At 32.0% G+C, this 18,637-nt stretch overlaps 2 protein-coding genes across 3 annotated transcripts; one reads left to right on the top strand and one right to left on the bottom strand.

The window, feature by feature from the left end:
* Positions 1-66: 66 nt before the first annotated feature.
* Positions 67-6,750, bottom strand: LOC128192792 (uncharacterized). Of its 2 annotated transcripts, none has more exons than XM_052865762.1 (8): positions 6,685-6,750; positions 4,237-4,621; positions 3,657-3,788; positions 3,390-3,546; positions 2,100-2,256; positions 1,389-1,560; positions 1,010-1,138; positions 67-457 (listed from the first exon to the last, which is right to left on the bottom strand). In XM_052865762.1, exons 2-8 carry the CDS (start codon positions 4,616-4,618, stop codon positions 273-275), a joined length of 1,314 nt encoding a protein of 437 aa, XP_052721722.1. In that variant the 5' UTR covers positions 4,619-4,621; positions 6,685-6,750; the 3' UTR covers positions 67-272. The 2 variants fall into 2 exon arrangements, with proteins under 2 accessions (XP_052721722.1, XP_052721723.1); XM_052865763.1 differs by lacking the exon at positions 6,685-6,750 and adding an exon at positions 6,551-6,665.
* Positions 6,684-18,413, top strand: LOC128192790 (kelch-like protein 26). The gene is made up of 10 exons (XM_052865757.1): positions 6,684-6,760; positions 6,854-6,981; positions 7,256-8,174; positions 8,446-8,607; positions 9,202-9,353; positions 10,956-11,061; positions 14,543-14,710; positions 15,491-15,637; positions 15,925-16,012; positions 17,202-18,413. The coding sequence occupies exons 1-10, from the start codon at positions 6,757-6,759 to the stop codon at positions 17,263-17,265; spliced, it is 1,938 nt and encodes a 645-aa protein (XP_052721717.1). The 5' UTR covers positions 6,684-6,756; the 3' UTR covers positions 17,266-18,413.
* Positions 18,414-18,637: the final 224 nt, after the last annotated feature.

Raw genomic sequence — 18,637 nt, 5'->3', positions numbered from 1 at the left:
CTATAATTTTACTAACACTCCTTTTCTATGTACATACTATCTTTACATAAATAAGGTGACAAGCAGTATTTGTGTACAAACATTTATGACTACCTCACATTCTTATAGCATAAACAAATAATACACCTATCAAAAACAATTACTTTAAACTGTGTGTTGTGAAAAAAACAAATCACTTTCATAATTCAAATAAAACAATGGACTAGGTAAACTGTCAATTTGTGACACATGTAAATATTAATGACAAAAAATCACTGACATCGTCTTGAATATCACCAACGGATAACATGGATGACCCCTACTACATCTGTTGCCACGGCAATAACAGGTCTACTCCCATCATCCCCTATTGCGATGGCATTTATATGCTCACAGTCTAGAGATATTGCTATATTCTTCCTCAAATCTAGATTCTGTAGATCCCTCTCCTGTGGAACATGGTACACATGTACAATACCTACAATACAGTTTATTTTACAGTCAAGTTGTTCATTCTTTTGTTTTAAAAGAGGTCAACCAATATTTTGGGTAATGAATGTGCAGGACAATCAAAAGTACTTTTAGTTGTGATTATGACAAATGATATTTCTCTTGTTTCTGAATTTACTAGCTTTTTTACAATAAAAGTTAGTACATGTACATTGAGTATCTTAATGCCTTCATTTTCTGTTCCTAAAATTGTAATTGTTGGATCTGACTAATAATTGCTAAATTTAGTATAATTTTGGCTACTGTGACCTTGACCTTTGACATTGACCAGGAATATTATCCAGTGCATTATATCTGTTTTAAATAAGTGGAAATTGTTGCAATGATATTTGTAAAGTACAGATAAGAGGAACTGTGGCTCTCAAAATACATTTAATTGAAAAGTCAAAATAATGACTTCCTAATTAAAAGCAATAAATATAAACTTGCATATACATGTACCTATGTCAACTAAAACTGCATTCAACATATAGAATTGAAGTTTTGCAATGACATCTATAAGACATTTTACTGGACTTGCCGTATTTTGTTCCAATAGCTAGAATTGCCCCGTGCCATGCAATGCATTCAACACGACAACCAAAACTTGTATGGGCATCAAGACAACGAAACCTTGACAAGTTGATGGACACATAGATGTTGCAATCATCTAAAAATATAAATTATTTAGTTAGCAATTTTATATGTCAAATAGTATGATTAAATGAAATATGCTAAAATTTCCGATATTGCTTTAACAATAACTACATGTATTAACACATAAAGTTGCTTCATTTTAATAGTGGTACATGTATTTCAAAAATTGCATAATTTAGTTAAAAATGTAAAATCAAAATAAGGAGGAATTCAGATGTTGACTATTAATCAAGTAGTGTGCTATAAATTTAATTGTATGTTACCTGTTAAACACACCACATTTCTGCCTTTGATAATCAGCTGTCTGACACTGGAGCCAACATTACCCAGTACCTTGTACTCTATGTCACTGGTGTGACCAATGGCTGACAAGTTCCCATGAGTCTCTAGATTGTCACAGTACACAATGTCTCCTGTCCTCATCCCCAACACTATCTGTTGAAAGTAAAGAGAGATCAATGTTGTAAAGTGGAGTAGAAATGTTTCTTCTCCTGATGTTTTCCTTAAATAGGCATGTATGCATACATTTTGCTTGAATTTATAAAAGTTGCATTTATGGTTAGCACATAAACAAGGCTGAGAATAATGCATAAAAGGGATGATAAAGAACATCCTGTATAGATGAGAACATTGTGCTTTGATTTTAATTACAATACTTATATTGTATCTACTTGTCTTTTTCCATTTTCAGTTCAGTAAAACTGATGTTGAATGGATGTAAACAATTCATTTCAAATTTGTACTTGTAGTATTTTTGTTAGCTTTTCATAAGTTTTTAAAATAAACCTTTTCTGCTTTCTGTTGGGTGTTATTGTTACATGTTTTGCCACACCCACTTTAATATTAACGATCTCTGATCCTCAGCCATGTTCAATAACTCTAATTTATACGGATTTCTTGTATTCATACCATAAATCTGCATTTTATATAGACAAACATACATATAGGTAAAGGGGTTTGATCTGTAGCATTACCATTCCACTGCTGGAGTCTGAAGCAGTTATTCTGTCCATAGATGTACTGACATGCACAGTTTCTGTCTCTGATGTTACAAAATGAAACTGGTTACCAGTGTACCATTCAAACCAGACCTTGTCATCACTAGGAATTACTGGGCAAAATTCAAACGAACTGAAATGTATAACTCATAATTACTTCAATCTGTTAAAAAAGGCATAAAAACAGGAAAGAGGGTCAGCTATTCAGGGGCTGACAAATACATTTTTTAAGCACTTGCCCTCGGGCAAGTGGCAAGGCAAAATTTACTTGCCCTACCTCAATATCTACTAGCCCAACCAAATTCTTTATTGTAATTAAAAATAACAATACACATACCGTACGATGTTTTTGCCCTTCACTTTAAATTTTTCCACTTTTAATACGAGTACTCTTCATAAAATATATAGTTTTGATTCAACATCTCTTCCTCTAAGTTTTCTCGAGAATGTGTTAAAAAATCAACATATAACATGTTGATATTTAGTTGGATTTGTTTTAAAGGTAAAAAACAAACATTTTATAAACAGTTTTGGGTGTTTTGATAATTTTTGTCACCTTAGGTGAATGTCCGAGATAATAGGTCACAGGCGCACACGTCTTCACGGCCATGATTTCATTTAGGCCACAGAGGTGTTAAAAATAAAGGTGAAATGAATCATTAGGAGTTGTATCTAATCATATTAAGCCTGATATTTTAATTTTAAAAAAGTTCTAGGCTAGGATTATGATTAGTGAGTGATAACGGGCACACTTCTATTTTTAACATCAGTTATGGCGGCGTACATGGAGAGGGTGAACACAGCTCAAAGAAGTCGAACATAGAATAAACAGCTCAAATTGATGTTAAATTGTCAAATTATAATCAAAACAGTTTTTGCAATTAAACACTTTAACAAAGATTAAATTAGTTTTAAACATTATGATAAACAAACACAAGAACAGTCGATCTGAAGAACAGTAGTTAGAATTTTATTTCATTATGATATAGCCTATGCTGCACCTGAAAAAAAAAACCCCGTCAAAATCCTATTGTGGTGTATGATTTAAGCACCCTTAGATCGTAAAGAATTTTCTAGAAAAAAGTGAGTATTATGTTCAGCAAAATACGGTACTTTCATTTTCAGTACATATGCGAAAGTTTTAAAAGTCACTTGCCCACGGCCAAGTCCCTACCGATTTTTTACTTGCCCGATCGGAAAAACCACCTGCCCCGGGCGTCGGGCAATCGGATTTGTCAGCCCCTGGCTATTGTACAATGTTCTTACTTTTCACAAGATTTCCTCGGGACTTCCAATAGCCACTCAGACCTCTTGTTACCTGATTCTGATGTATATCTGACAAACTTGACCAAGTCTCTGTACACTACAATCAATGACTCTGTATTCCTGACTTCCCCTTTCAGAACTCTGGAGCTTGTAGTTCCTAAGTTAAGAGAAAGTTCATTGAACAATTAATCTATACAATTCTACAGTATTTTATAATCCTGCTTAAAGCAGAACGCATGAACAAGTCTTCTAAAATAAAAAACAAACCCTCTGGATCACAGAATATGGCCTGCACTGGACAATGGACAGACTCTACAACTTTGGTACTCCTCTGACCAGAATCAATATTCTTCCAAATATAGACATCCCCATTTTCAAAACCACTATATAAAAGCAAATCTGAAAATGATATCGATAAACATAATTTTTTTTAATATTATAGGCACCCGTAGTTAATTTTTGGAAAATAGTTTTCTCTTAGGTAATTAGTCCACTCATAGAGTTAAATTGCTGTTTCCATCTTTCAAGATTCATCTATAAATTATACTATAAATCATCTATAAATTATAATAGCATACAATTAAAAATTACATGTATGACGTTATTAATTAATACCCATTAATGTAAAACTTAAATTTGATTTGCAATACAGTAAAACTCGCCTATAATAAAGTCCTAGGGACGAGCTGATTTAGTTCACTTATACCTATATAACAAATTCATTATAATAAGTATAGCTATATCCATGTTTGTATCAATTAATTTGTTTTACTGTATGTCTTATTGTTAAAAAAATCTATATCACATAATTGGGTTTTATCTAATAAATTTGTTGTCCGCTACTTACCATTTAAGGCCAAAGAAGTGACCTGCCCATTGTCTGGATTATATTTAATTGTAGTGATGACATACAGTTCATTTTTCACACGCCTTGCTCTTACATACTCCTTGAAAATTTCCTTCCAGAAAATCCAACCTAACTTTGATAGCAGGTGATAAAATATATTCCCTTTTTGAGCTACATGCAGTTCCTGCATCTTTGTAATATCAGTCAGTGAATGTAATGGAATTTCCTCAAGACAAAAGTCTAACCATAAACTTCCATTTCTTTCCAACTTTGATATGATTTCATTCCAGCGAAGACAAACGTTCCTTGATTGCATCAAATTTTCAGCATTCATTTGTATAAAAATGGTCTCCATCAATTCATTTGGAAATTGGCAAGCCATCGTCTAAAATAAGAATTTTTTTTATAAAACATTTCAATTCCGTTTCTATTATATATAACTTAACTTTGTATCCACTTGTTGTTCAAGTAGACAAGTACATGCAGATATTTTTATTACCAAATACCAGTACCCTGTGTCCATTTCCCCTAATCATAATTGCATGTACTGTAGATTTATAGTTTCTATTGACTCAATCATTTATTTACTGTATACATCCTATAGTCTGTCCCAAGTTATTGCTTCCATCGCTTTTTGAGGATTTTTAATAAAATTACACATACCTGTGAAAGAAATACAGTTGAAATCGTTAAAAGGGAATATATCCAAGATATCTTCATTGAACAATTACCCCTTTCCACTCAGAAAAATTCACAGGAACGAAAACAGATTCCTTACGGAGATTTATAATGGGGAATGTTTACATCTTTTCTCCATTTGGAATGCACTCGGAATCCATCGGCAATTTTTTAACGTTATCATCCGGGCTTATTAATGGCTGTTGCAATGCAAAATCTCCGTAGACTTTCAATTTCGGGATGTGTATCGCATAGCCCCCTAACTCCGTCACTACCCTAACTCCGTCACTTTCGGGAAACTCCTCGCCGTTTGAAATCAAGTATGATTATGACGTCATTTTTTACATGTCAAAAATCGTTAATCAAATGTCAACAATTTGCAACAGTTAAATTTAAGAATATGTCAAAAAATAACAGAATTAAACCTTGTTCATTTTATGCACCAATAATTGTGTGAAATCAGCTGAAACTTTTTCACGGGTGCAGTAAAATATCGATATATCTGACATGCGGGCCCATTCGATCATTTACGGTGGTAAGCCATTTTTAGAGAGGTCAATATGAAACATTTCACATGTAATACATTTTTGATTAAGGTAATTAATACATTTTTTTCAGACCACAATAGCCTTAATGCACTACTCTTGATGATAACGTCAAATCGCTCATGCCGATACTTTTGGCTTATACAGGGTATAGACATATCCGGTATATCGCTATTTAGAATATGCTACATTTCTAAAAATGTAATAAATAAATAATTGATAAGTAATATATTAATTAATGATATAAAATATATGAAATATATAAGGACATAAATCAAACGGCATCCATAAATTCTGAAAAGGCCATTGTGATTGTTGTTACATGGACCCATTTTTTATTCTGGCGATCATTTCATTTCAATGAAATTAGATACAATTTAAATTGTATGCACCATTTTAACTTATTATAACTTGGCCTAGATACAAATTGAGTTTTAACTAAATTGTTAATGTGTCTTCATTCCCTGCCATATCATAGAGCATGTGGGTGACGGAGTTAGGTTCATAAGTTATGATAGCACGTGTGATAAACGTCGTATTCAGAGGGCTTATTTGAATAAAAATAATAATATTTTTGTTAATAATTTTATAAATTATATTGTTTCAGATTATATTTAGTGATTGCAAATGATAAAAACCACAAAAAATAATTTACAGAAAAACGCGGGAGGTTTTCTGCTTATGGTGACGAAGTTTGGGTACTGGGATATTGAAACCTGAAGCGGTAGAGGGGGCGTTTCAAAACAGATAATCTGGACATTTTTTATATTAGAGGATGAACATAGTCTGAGCACAAAGGTATTTACTATTATTGAAATATCAAGCAAAAAGTGGTGGAAGCAAAAACTCGGGACAGAGTATAATCATATATTTGAGCACCACGTATATATACGTCCCAGATAAAAGCTTGCTCTTGCAATCAATTAAAATTTTGTGAAACATCGCAAATAAACTAGAAATGGAGTAAATAATATTTGGTTAGAAAATAAAGAGTTTTGCTATTGTAGTTTTTCCGCAAAAAAAAAAATCCAAATCGGCCTCCTTAATTGATTAATATCTTGAGACGATTCCTTGAAAAAAACCCACTTTACATTACAAAACTTGCAGTTCTAGGAAAATGTCTATTGCAGTTTTTTTCTATAAACCTGATTGACGAGCGAAAATATTAAAGGTGTGCTAGAAGCTAACACCGTGAATTTATAAAGCAAACCAAGCAATCACTTACCTTTGGCGGTTTTTCACCGAAAATGATAGTAACAACTTTTATACCTTCAGAAACAGAAGAGCTTACAACGTGATGGGTAAGTCGAAAATATTACAATGTATGATTGAACATTATTTAGATTGTATTCTTTTTCATTCTTGATTATCATAAATAATTACTTTTTGTACAGACAATTTGCAAGAAGAAGAATGTATAGCTCCAGAATTCAGCATCAATCTGATATTTAATCTGCAGCAACTTTATGATGATCAAAAATTGTGCGATTTTACCATCAAAGTTGATAGCAAAGAATTCAAGGTAATCGTCATTACAGTGTGGCAAATTTTATGAAATCAAGATGAAATTTAGTATATTTTTAAATAACTTAAAGGAATTCTTATCTATGATTTTTTTATGTTGTAACTGCATGCTAACTGCAATATATCGTAAGGATAATCTATATAATTGTGAAATTGTGTCTCAGGACAAGCCTCATCTCTGTAAACAAAACTTCATTCATTGATGCATGCCGTAACAATAATCCCTGCATTTCATTTTCTTTTTGTGAACATTTAAAATTTTCCTTTTGCAGGTTCACAAAGTTGTGTTGGCCAGTGTCAGTGACTACTTCAGAGCTATGTTTGATCATGACATGATTGAGAATCAAGAAGACTCTACAGAGCTGAAGGGTCTCACGGAGGCAGGCGTGGGACCACTCATTGGATTCTTCTACTATGGAACCTTAAGATTAAATCTTGGAAACATTTATGATGTGATGAATGCAGCAACATTTCTTCAAATTATTCCTGCTGTAAATTGCTGTGTACAGTATTTGAAGAACAAATTAACATTTGAAAATGCTGAATATTTGCTCAAAATTGCAGATTTGTACTCTATTCCGAATTTGAGAAGTTATTACAAAAAATATATTTTAGATAATTTCCTAGAATATGCACTTACAGATCAGTTTCTAAGTTTAGACAGTGAAACATTAGCAAATTATCTCAGTGATGATAGTTTGAATACAACATCAGAGTGCATGCTTCTCCATCTAGTGTTGAACTGGTACAACCATGATCCGGATTCTCGCAAAAAAACAGCTAGATCTGTGTTTGAGAAAATCCGTTTTGTTGTGGATGGATGGCCTATTTTGTATTTTGCCATTCATTTGGAACCATTTAAATCACTGCCTGAACTTAAAAATTTGATAGATTTCGCAGACTCTTGTTTGACCAACCATCACACACGCTTCCTGACCAATGATCTGATGACAAGAGTCAGATATCCTAAGAAATCCCTGATTCAAATTGGAGGGAAAATCAAGCTTACAGATTCAGATTTTTTGGATTTTCCTGATGTGTCTCTAGACTCGTTTGAAGATTCATTTAGGATTGCATGGCACAAGAATCATTATTATCATGCTGATCTCAAACGTTGGCTGCCACTCGGAGCATCAGAGATTGGTGAAAAACGCACCTGTGGTGGTACTCTGACTGAAGTCAATGGAAATGGTAACAATGGATAATCATTTTACTTTCATTTAGTCACTGTGCTTTGTTGTCAAAATACTTCTTAGCAGTCTAGTTATAAAGAAGTTTCCTCTCTCTCACTTTATTGATTTTTGCAATGGACAAGTTTCATAGATATTTTTTTAAAAATGTTTTCTTTTTGTAATATTACCTTTTTACATGTTTAAGAACATTTTGAATACACAGGTACCAGTATGTCTTGTATTGCCGAGATTTTGAAAGTAGTTAAATTTTTGTTGATTTTTTTTTTCAGCCGTACTGTGTGGGGGTTATATTCACAAGATGGATGAATTCGGAGATGAGGAGAGCGACGTCACTGACGAGACCTGGCTGTTCACTGCCAGTGACTGTCGCCTGAGGCCATTACCACCAATGAAGCATCCAAGAGAGGGACATGCAGCAGTCTTCTTGAATGGTAAAAGCTTGCCTATAGTCTGTCCCAAGATATCTATGCAGCACACTTGGTCATTTTTTAATAAATAGGGAAAATTCCCAAGATATCTTCATTGATGCATTATCATTTTTCACTCGAAAAAATTAACAGGAAGGAAAACAAATTTCTCATGGACATTTATGATTGGGAACGTTTACATCTTTTCTCAATACGAAAGTCACTTGGAATACATTGCACAATTTTCAATGTTATAATCCGGGTCTGCTGCAATACAAAATCCCTGTAGACATCACATCTTATAGCCATGTATTAAAACATGATAAGCTAAAGAGGGCGTTTCAACTCAGAAATCTTGGAAATTTTTCATACTTTTGAATAGACTTCATCTTAACCCTGAGGTATTTATAAATATTGAATAATTAAGCATAATATTAATCGAGGATATTTTGGGACAGAGTATACCTAAAAAGCTTAGCCATTTAGTACATATATTTTTCTATAGGAGAAACCTAGATTACTGCAAAATTTATTGAATTATAAACCAAACAGATAACTACTACATGTATAAAGTTGGTTTTATATATATTTGTAATCATGTTTTGAACCGACTTCCAGGATGCCTCTACGCCATTGGAGGATGTGATGATTTTAAGTTACTGTGTTCAGTGGAGAAGCTTAGTGGTGAAAATGGCAAATTATCATGGTCCTATGTCCGACCCCTTTCTGTTTCAATTGAACATCATGCTGCTGTTGTATGTAAAAACAAGGTATGTAGTCATTTATTTCAGACATTAATTACATGTCATGTAATAGGTAATGAAAATTAAATTGTTTTTTCTTTTTAAAGAAATAAAACATACGTGGTATTACTTTGATATCCTTCGATACTGTAAATCATTACAGTAATACGCAGTTATAGCGAAGTACTAGGGCCCAATGGATTTACTTCGTTATATCCGTAATTTGTTATATACATATAACAAATTCGTAATAATAACTATAGTGAATTCACTTTATTTACTTTCACCAGACTATAATTTTTGCTAATAGAGGCTTAAAATAAAAATACATTCTTGTGTTACCTTTGAAATCGGATTGCTAAAAATTTAAATGAAAATAGATTCATTCAAACTATTATGTTAAATATTAGTGCAAACGTTTTAAAACTGTTAAGAAATTTGTAACAAAAGTGTTAAATATCGTTATTATTAACCTCTACGGAACTCAAAATCAGTTCGCTATATCCGTAAATTTGTTATATCAGAATTCGTTATAACCGTAAAACGTTGCAAAGATTTATTGAGAATTTAACCTGGGACTCAGAAAAACTTCGCTATACTCGAGAATTCCCTATATCCGTGTTCGTACTAAACAAGTTTTTCTGAATATGGGTTATTTAATGTTAGTGAAAGACCATTTTTTTTAAAAAGCTGATCATAAACTTATTTATAACAATTAATTTTTATGAGCAAATGGTCATTTTAAATATATTATACAAATATTGACTGGGGTTGAGGGCAACCTGAGGGACGAAATATTGCCTGACGCGAAGCGGAGGGCAATATATTCGTCCCAAGGGGGCTAATATAATCAATGTTGTCCGAAAACGCAGTCAACATTTGTTTTGTTATATGAAGAAACAAACCAAAAATCAAGAAAGGATTTGAAAACAGATCGCCGTAATTTTCTCGGCTCAACATAGAATTCAATTTTGCGCAAAGATCATTTCCAAAATAAGGTCACTGGTGACATTCCACCATCCGTAGGAACTAAAGCTAAAGATGTTTTACCTGATTTCACTTCACAATAATTCACAAATCCATATACCCGTTATGATAGCAAACTGTCGCATTGCGCGTTCGTTGTTTACTTGCCTTGACTGATTGCTTATTATGACGTCACCTTGTTTTGGAGTCGCGAAGAGTTATTTACGTCATCGTTAACCAATCAATAAATCAGAGGCGATTAATTGAAATAGAGGGAATATTCTCTAGAGATTATTCCTAGCTGGTCAATATTAAAAAAATATTGACCGGTCAATATTTTTTGGACGAACTAATATTAAAATTATTGACTATTTGTTTATATAGAGTTATATAGTGAGAATATACTACTGAATATAACAATAATGAATATACTATATAATATCAATGAATATACTACATATTTAATTCACATATTCTTATATTCTTTTATTTCTGTATAAAACATTTTGTTTATAAAGGATGTCATCGAATAATGAATTTCCCTTGAATATAAAATTGAGTCTAAGGGATAAATTTTTCAGGAATTAAATAGAATCATTCCATGGCAAATCATGAGAAGTAAAAAAGGTCATACATATGCCTGTTGGTATTCTTTATCTCCAGATTTACATATCAGGAGGATTTGAGCAAAGAGATAGAGAATCGGACAAAGTTTGGTGCTACAGTCCAGAGCTCAACCGATGGCACAAGAAAAAGTCCATGTGGGAAAGTATGTGATTCACTAAACTGGACAATCTGTGTTTATTTGTGTGGTTTGGTTTCTTTTTTATTGGGGGGGGGGGGTGTTAGAGGCAAATGGTAGGTAAAACAAATTTAATTTAAATGCATACATTATACATTTATACATTTCTAATAACTCACCGAGACGAAGTTTGGGGGGGGGGGGGGGGAGGGGGCTTTTGCTATACCCCTAATGTCGGCGTCGGTGTCCAGACCTGGTTAAAGTTCTTGTTGCATGCGCAGGTCCTGTATCTAAGTTATTACTTGTCTTCTCAATTCTTTCTATAAAAACTGTTATTGAGAGCCGCACAACACATTAACTGCAAGACGTCAACTACTTAACGCAAGGAAAAGAAGTTCCTTGAAGTTTAACGAACAAACATTTCATTTTCGAATATTTTTTTATGATATCATGCTTCACATTTACAACTCCACTCTTTTCAACTGAATTAATTATTTACTTTTTCATTCTACGTCAATTAACTGCCTATACCTACGTAATGTTTAATTATGATGTCATGTGGCATAAGAACACACAGTTTATATCAAAAATTTATTCCATGAGTGATATCCACCGTATATTGAGATAAACATGTGATAATATATTATTATATCACATGAAATTGTATTAAATAATCTTGTAATATATAATTATATTGTATCATATGATACAATAATGTATAACATGATACAATGTCATATCATGTAACAATATCATATTGCATTATTATTAATTATGGTATTTCATTGTATAATATGATATACCGGTATATTAAAAGTATGATAGGATGCAATATTGTATTTTATATTATTGTACTGGCACTGTACCAGTTACCGGCTAAAATTTAACGTTTTCTTTTCGTAATTCCTTATTTCTTGATATTTTTGGATAAAACTTGACATACTTTAAAAAGTGAACTCCTTATTTATCAATCTGTTAGCTTATATCATTATTTAGAACCCAAAACATCTTGTTTTGTGCTTTTAAGCACGCCCCGAATTTGCCGAGTTTTTACGATTTACTGTACCAGTTATCGGCTTCGTGATAATAACATATAGCAAAAATCCGTGTTCATGTTGATTTTATACTCTGCTAAATGTAGTTTGAATTATGCCCCTTGTGAGGTCAGACTAAAGTATTCGGGGCCATGATACATTATAAACAAAACTCATAAAATAATTCGTTTATTATCATACGGTAATACACCAAATTGTATACTACTCAATACATAATTGTGCAATCAGGCGTTCAATTGCGGTACGAATCTCTCGGAAATTCGTGAATTCCTTTTGTTTATACATGTTAAATGTATTGATATTATATGTCAAATCAAAGAAGGGATATAATAACGTATCACAAAGAGGTAATATTCTATTTTTAACTTACAGGTATTACGTCACTTCCCCCACTGCTGAAAGTGCAAAGATGTAAAATCAGCGGTAAACAATGATCGATTAAGCTCATGTATAAAACATATTCAAGACAGTTTTCAAGCAAACTTACTTTTCTTTATTCGAAAAAGACGACTGAATTAAAAAATCTTGGATTGTCGCGTGCTATAAACCCGAACTCTCAGTTTAGCCGATAACTGGTCTTAGCCAATAACTGGTACAGTACCAGTATGATAAACATTGTATCTTATAAATAAATACAGTATGAAATGAACATATGATTATCAAATAATTTTTTAGTATATGATATATGATATTGTGTCAAAACAGTATCCATGAATATCCAAGATCATAAACTTAAGTATGATTTTCATATGATATGATAAAGGTGATGCCTCATAAAGGTGATGCCTCGTCTTGATGAGCTTTGTAATCTGTGATTACCTGTGTTTTGATACATTGTCATAATAAGCATTGGTTCCCTTAAAATCTATCTTTGAAATAACGATGATGAAGTGAAAAAGGTTTTATTGATATCTTATTTTGGATACTCATCATTATAATAAAATTTTCTTGAATTGTTATTGATATGTACTCTTGATGTCATACCCTACCAGAAGGGTAAGAGCCTATTACATTCAGCCCTTATGTGTTGATTTGACATTTTTATACCCCCGCAAACGAAGTTTAGGGGGGTATATTGGTTTCACCCTGTCCGTCTGTCCGTCTGTCTGTCCGTCCGTCTGTCCGTCTGTCTGTAGACGCAACTTTGTCCCCCCTATAGAATTTTTTATTACTGCATGGAACAGTTTGAAAATTTGTACATATGTTGAACACCATCTGAAGATGTGCACCTGCAATTTTTTTTAAGATCAGACAAGATTTAATGATTGTATGACAGTTTTCATTTTCCTTATTCTATATATTGTACACTAATGTTGAAAAGTAAGGGAGGTAATCCTTACAGATTTTATTAATTAATTAATAGAAAACACTCTAAAATATATTTATATAAATACATCCAGATGGAGTTTTTTGTCTTTATGTCTTAATTAATAAAAACAATTATTTTTTATAAGTATTCTATCAACTGACAATGCAAAGTTTTTGTTTGTCAATGATAAATTCTTAGGAGCTAATAAGAACATCAAAGACAAGTGTGGCTGAATTCATTTGTCCCAAGGGAGCCATTATCGGAGCCATGGTTCAGATGGAGCACCTGTTTAGGGGAAATTGATTATCTGTAAAGTGGGTGATGGTTTTGGGGCTATTTTAAAACTGTTTCATGTAAACCAAAAGGTCTATCATTATAAGGAAATAAATAATATGATTATTAATAAAGAAGTTAAACTATTTTTAGAGGTTGTTTAAATTTATTTGTCAAGTAAATTGATGAAGTGACCCTATTGGGCATTGATTTAAATGAAATTCAAAATTACTGATATGATTGTAGTGTTTTGGCAATTTTAAAATTGTTTGTAATATTAAATTGTCTTTTTTTACATATTTTTACATAGTATGGTAATTATGGTAATGTTTTTGGAGTTTATTAAATTTAACAAGTTCATCAAAGAAAATCATAGTCCTATGGGATCAATTTTCTGATATGGAGTTCCATTGTGCCATGGGAGAAAGTGAGGAAAATTTGAAACAACTAATTGCATCTGTCAAGACTCTTATTAGAAAGATATTGAAAGTTTTATCAACAGAAGAGCATTGCTTGGCTACCGGTATTTCTGTTCACTGCAAAGGGAGGGGTTATTGTCATTTTGTTGGTTTTTCTTTAAATCAATTAAATTAAAAAAATATATCATCAAATACATACATTTGTAAATGTATTACTGTTATAGATATGTATTTACAGTGAAATTCTGACAATTTTGATTTTAATTTTTCTTTGTTAACTAATTTTTTATTTTTTTTTTTGCAATTCTAGAAATTTTTTTTGTATGTGTTCCAAACCTTTATTATTCAATTCAATTATTTGTCCCATTTGAAATTAGCCTAGCGGGGGTTTTAGTCCCATTAGGACAGTTCTAGTTACCATCATGAATCTTCATGACAATTTTAAATTTCAGAGAGAACTAGTCATGGAATGGTGAACATTAATGATGTGATATATGTAATGGGAGGAAAGAATGACACAGGGATATTGGATACCATGGAAACCTACAATGTGGAGACCAACACCTGGACAAAACTATGTACCACTCTACCATGGCCTACATACAAGGCCGGCACTTTTGGTTAGCTTTACTTGAATTTTAAACTACAAATACCGGTATTCAGAGAAATCATTTGAATTTAATTTTTCTGTGGATTGTTTATTTTATAAAGGTTTGAGGGGATGTTTTTTCATGTAGTAATTGGTTGTCATTGAAATATGACTGTGTTTATAATTTGTTGGAGGTGTTAAATTATGGGTGATGGGTACTCATGAAATCCACAAAACTGATCCCCTTCTTGTTTTGAAGATTCATCAGTAACTACAATGTATTTGAGGGTGTAACCAGATTATGTGATTTTTCCATTTTAATTTATTAGTTTATTAATTAAGCTTTCAAATGTAATTGCATTGTGTGACTACTTACCTGGCAAGTTGTTTAAGAAACTGTTGGGGATTCTCACCAAAATTCAAATAAAATGAGAAAGGGGTCTAGTACTAGGTCAGATCTCTGTTAATCATATAGTGAAAATGCATCAACTCTTTAATATATTTTTTTCTCTTGTACTATGCATCCAGATGATCAAAAGCTGTTGATTCTTCGCAGGGTTGTATTTTTTTTACCCAAGTGACCATTTAAAGGACCATGCTCCCCCTCTCTTCCTAGCCCCCTCCAAAATAAAGAGGTAATGCATTTTCACTATATGATTAATAGAGCTCTGACCAATTGGCCAATTGAAACCCCAGTGGTAGTTTATTCTCTTCTTTTACACATCACCTTTCATTCCGAATATCTGAAAATAAATGGAAAATGAACAATTAAAAAAAATAGTCCATGATGATATGCATTTTGGTTCTGTAGTCATGGATGATAAAATCTGGCGTGTTGGAGGAAGAATGGAGTTGGATATAAATGACCCTGAAGAGTTAAGATCTGATAGAATAGAGGAATACGACCCCAAAGAGGATACCTGGAGCATCATGGGCAGACTCCCAAGGAAACTAGACAGTAGGTTCCCTATAACATGGGGAGTTCATGCTTGATTCCCCAGGGAAATGAATAACACATCTCCAATGAATTGATTATTTACTTAGTGTAAAAAGTGTTACTTAGTGTTTTTACCACTGTACATAAATAGTGAAAAATGTTTATTGGAAGGAAATCATACATATCAATAAACTTTATGTGGTTTGTATATGTAAAATAATCTCAAACTGTGAAACATTGAAAAGTGTGCTTTATGGTAAGTTCTGTTGTGTGAGTAATTTAAAATATTATTTTATGATGGATTTCAGAACCAGCTTGTTGTGTTTTGACATTAAAACTGACAAGTGATGGACAGTTTGAAACAGATGAAATCTATCGTAAATATGAAGACCTTTTGTAAGTATTACATGATACAGTATGCTTTTTCTGCATTTACTATGAATATGTCAATCGCAGCACAGTTAAGGCTGTCAATAAACTCAGTTCAGACAAAAAGTACGGGAAATGTGCATTATGACGTTCACAGTATATAACAAACCTCGAAAGTACTTATTAATCTATTTATTAGCAAAATTATCTTATACTAATCTTTTAATTGAAAACAACTAATGTTATTACTTACAATTTTGATGTCCGTTATATCGTACACACTGAAAAATAAGCAAGATGTCATTCTCGCTGTACTACAAAATATGACGTCATATGCTTCAAAATGACGCATTAAGTTAAGTCATTGAAGGCTATCATGCAGTTTTATAGCGAAGAAAAATAAATGTCATAGATTAACGGAAAATTATAAATGGATATTTTGTTTAACATTATTTTTAGTAGAATGCTACATATAAAGTCTTATTTTCATTTTGTTAAAAGTATGCATCGTATAAAGAAGCAACCTCGGTTTTGTATAAAATATTGTATACCTGAAAGCTGAGTACCTAAATAAATCACTTAATTGCAAGGGCATACGCTTACCTGATCCTGACAAACTTTTGCATGTGAATTTGAAATATGCTATGTAACTTAAAAACTTCTACGATCCTTGTAAAATCTTACAAATTAATTATTTTTTAATTAAATTAACCCTGTGACCTTAAAAATTATTCAACATATGCATTATAAATTACGGTTTCAACTAACAAATATTCTTAGTTTATAAAGTTCGTACCGTTTTTCAAAATCTACAATATAACATCAAGATATTTTATAATTCAGTTGTGATTATGCCCTTGCAATATTGAATTTTTTAAATGACCTCCAAACCACCGATACATATGCTTGTACCATGCTTCTGCCATATCACGTGACCACTATGAACATAAAATATTGTACTGTTATATATATATTTTAGAAATATATTGCATTTGAGTAACTGTTATTGATTTTAAAAAGGACATGCCAGTTGAACTAAAGTATACGTGTTTTCATCACAAAAATTTGCCTATATTTTTATTGGCGGCCTTAACTGTATTGCGATTTAAAAAGTGACTTAATGTTTGTGAAGTATTATCAAAATTTATTGTACAGTATAGTTTTTCTAATCAATTTCCTTTATTCAATATCATTGAAATCTCTTTCTTCCTATTAGAGAGGAGAATGATCTGAACTTGGAACTGGAAAACTTTTACAATCCAGCGCAGGAACATTCTTGACCTTTGAACCTGAAATTTGTTTATGGAACTTGAACAAAGCAGATAATATAGAAGTGAAATTTTCGTCCAATTTGTATGAGCATTATATGTTTTAATTTTACAGAGGGTTTATGCCTTCTATCTACCTCCTAAAGCATGCTTGATATTGGAGTGTGCATTTGAAATATTGAGATACTCGTACTATTTTCTTGAATTTATCAGATACCTGAATCCTTTTACATGTATTTCTTAAGGATTTTCAGGTTGGAATGCAGTGCATCTTTTCATGACTGAAAAATATGGAAAAACATTCTTTCTCATTTAGATAATTTTTTACACTGCTATTCAGTATGACCATCTACACTGTACAGCATTTCTATGGGAAATTTTGTGTTTGAATAATATTTTTGGTTAGACGACAATGTTATTGATTTTGAGTTAGTCATTTGAAACTAAAACAATTTTCTATTTAACGCTGAATATTAGGGTCTTATCAAATTGTAAATTCTCCAAAAATCAAGTAGAGTACGGTAAGCGAGTTTGCTCTGATGCTTTGTTTTCAGGTCATACAATGGTAAGTTATCTTCTTGAATTATTCTCAGGTAGAGAAATGACCTTTCATTCGTCATTAGATGACATATTATGCAGACTTTGTAAATGTTAAAACAATGTGCCAACTTTGGATGTGATTTTTACATGCATATCTTCAACTTTTAGCCGTGTATCGTAAAGTTTGGACTTAATTTTAGGAGCCATATAAAGATTGTGTTTAATATTGTTTTTCATTTTTATGTACCAGAAATAACTTGTGGTTTTGTAAGACTGCAAGTTATACACACTTAAAGGATTTGTTATTATTTTTTATCCCAAAAATAATTTCATAAGTTACCCATTTAAGAAAGAAATTTACCTCAATAACCAACCACTCAGAGAAATATTCAATTTGGTAAACAGCACAACTTGTCAATGACATTATTTTTTCCCTTCCTGTCACTTGACTTGTAAAGTGCAGGCACATTACAAGCGTATGCTTTATTAACCTGCCAAATATTGTTTAGAATTATATGGGATAATCAGCAGGGTTGGTTAGGATTTTTTACATTATCTGAATTTTCTATCCCTATTATGTAGCAGAATTTACAATAAATGATTATTTTACAACAGGCTTATATTGTATTATTATTATACTTTATAATTCTTTATTTATGATCATACTTTGTTTATGGTTTTTTTTAAGAAGAATCCTTATGGGAAGGGAATTCTTAATTGTTAAAATAAAGGGCCAAACCCTTTTTAGAAGGAAAATAATTGCGAAACAGTTAAAATAGGGTGTGTATCTAAAAATCTCCTCTCAAGAACCACTGCACCAGAAATGCCAATGTTTACGCCAAAG

This window comes from Crassostrea angulata, chromosome 7 (genome assembly GCF_025612915.1).
Source record: "Crassostrea angulata isolate pt1a10 chromosome 7, ASM2561291v2, whole genome shotgun sequence".
Classification (NCBI taxonomy): domain Eukaryota; kingdom Metazoa; phylum Mollusca; class Bivalvia; order Ostreida; family Ostreidae; genus Magallana; species Magallana angulata.
This window is presented reverse-complemented; position numbering and strand designations above follow the sequence as displayed.

What these genes read in the sequence shown, in the direction of transcription:
- LOC128192790 (XM_052865757.1), top strand. An exon ending in TTGATAGCAAAGAATTCAAG is followed by an intron (nt 6,982 to 7,255) that starts GTAATCGTCATT and finishes TTCCTTTTGCAG; the next exon opens with GTTCACAAAGTTGTGTTGGC. An exon ending in TGCAGCAGTCTTCTTGAATG is followed by an intron (nt 8,608 to 9,201) that starts GTAAAAGCTTGC and finishes ACCGACTTCCAG; the next exon opens with GATGCCTCTACGCCATTGGA.
- LOC128192792 (XM_052865762.1), bottom strand. Translation starts at nt 4,618, where the DNA reads ATGGCTTGCCAATTTCCAAATGAATTGATGGAGACCATTTTTATACAA. An exon ending in AAATGTGGTGTGTTTAACAG is followed by an intron (nt 1,139 to 1,388) that starts GTAACATACAAT and finishes TTATATTTTTAG; the next exon opens with ATGATTGCAACATCTATGTG. An exon ending in AGCTATTGGAACAAAATACG is followed by an intron (nt 458 to 1,009) that starts GCAAGTCCAGTA and finishes ACTGTATTGTAG; the next exon opens with GTATTGTACATGTGTACCAT.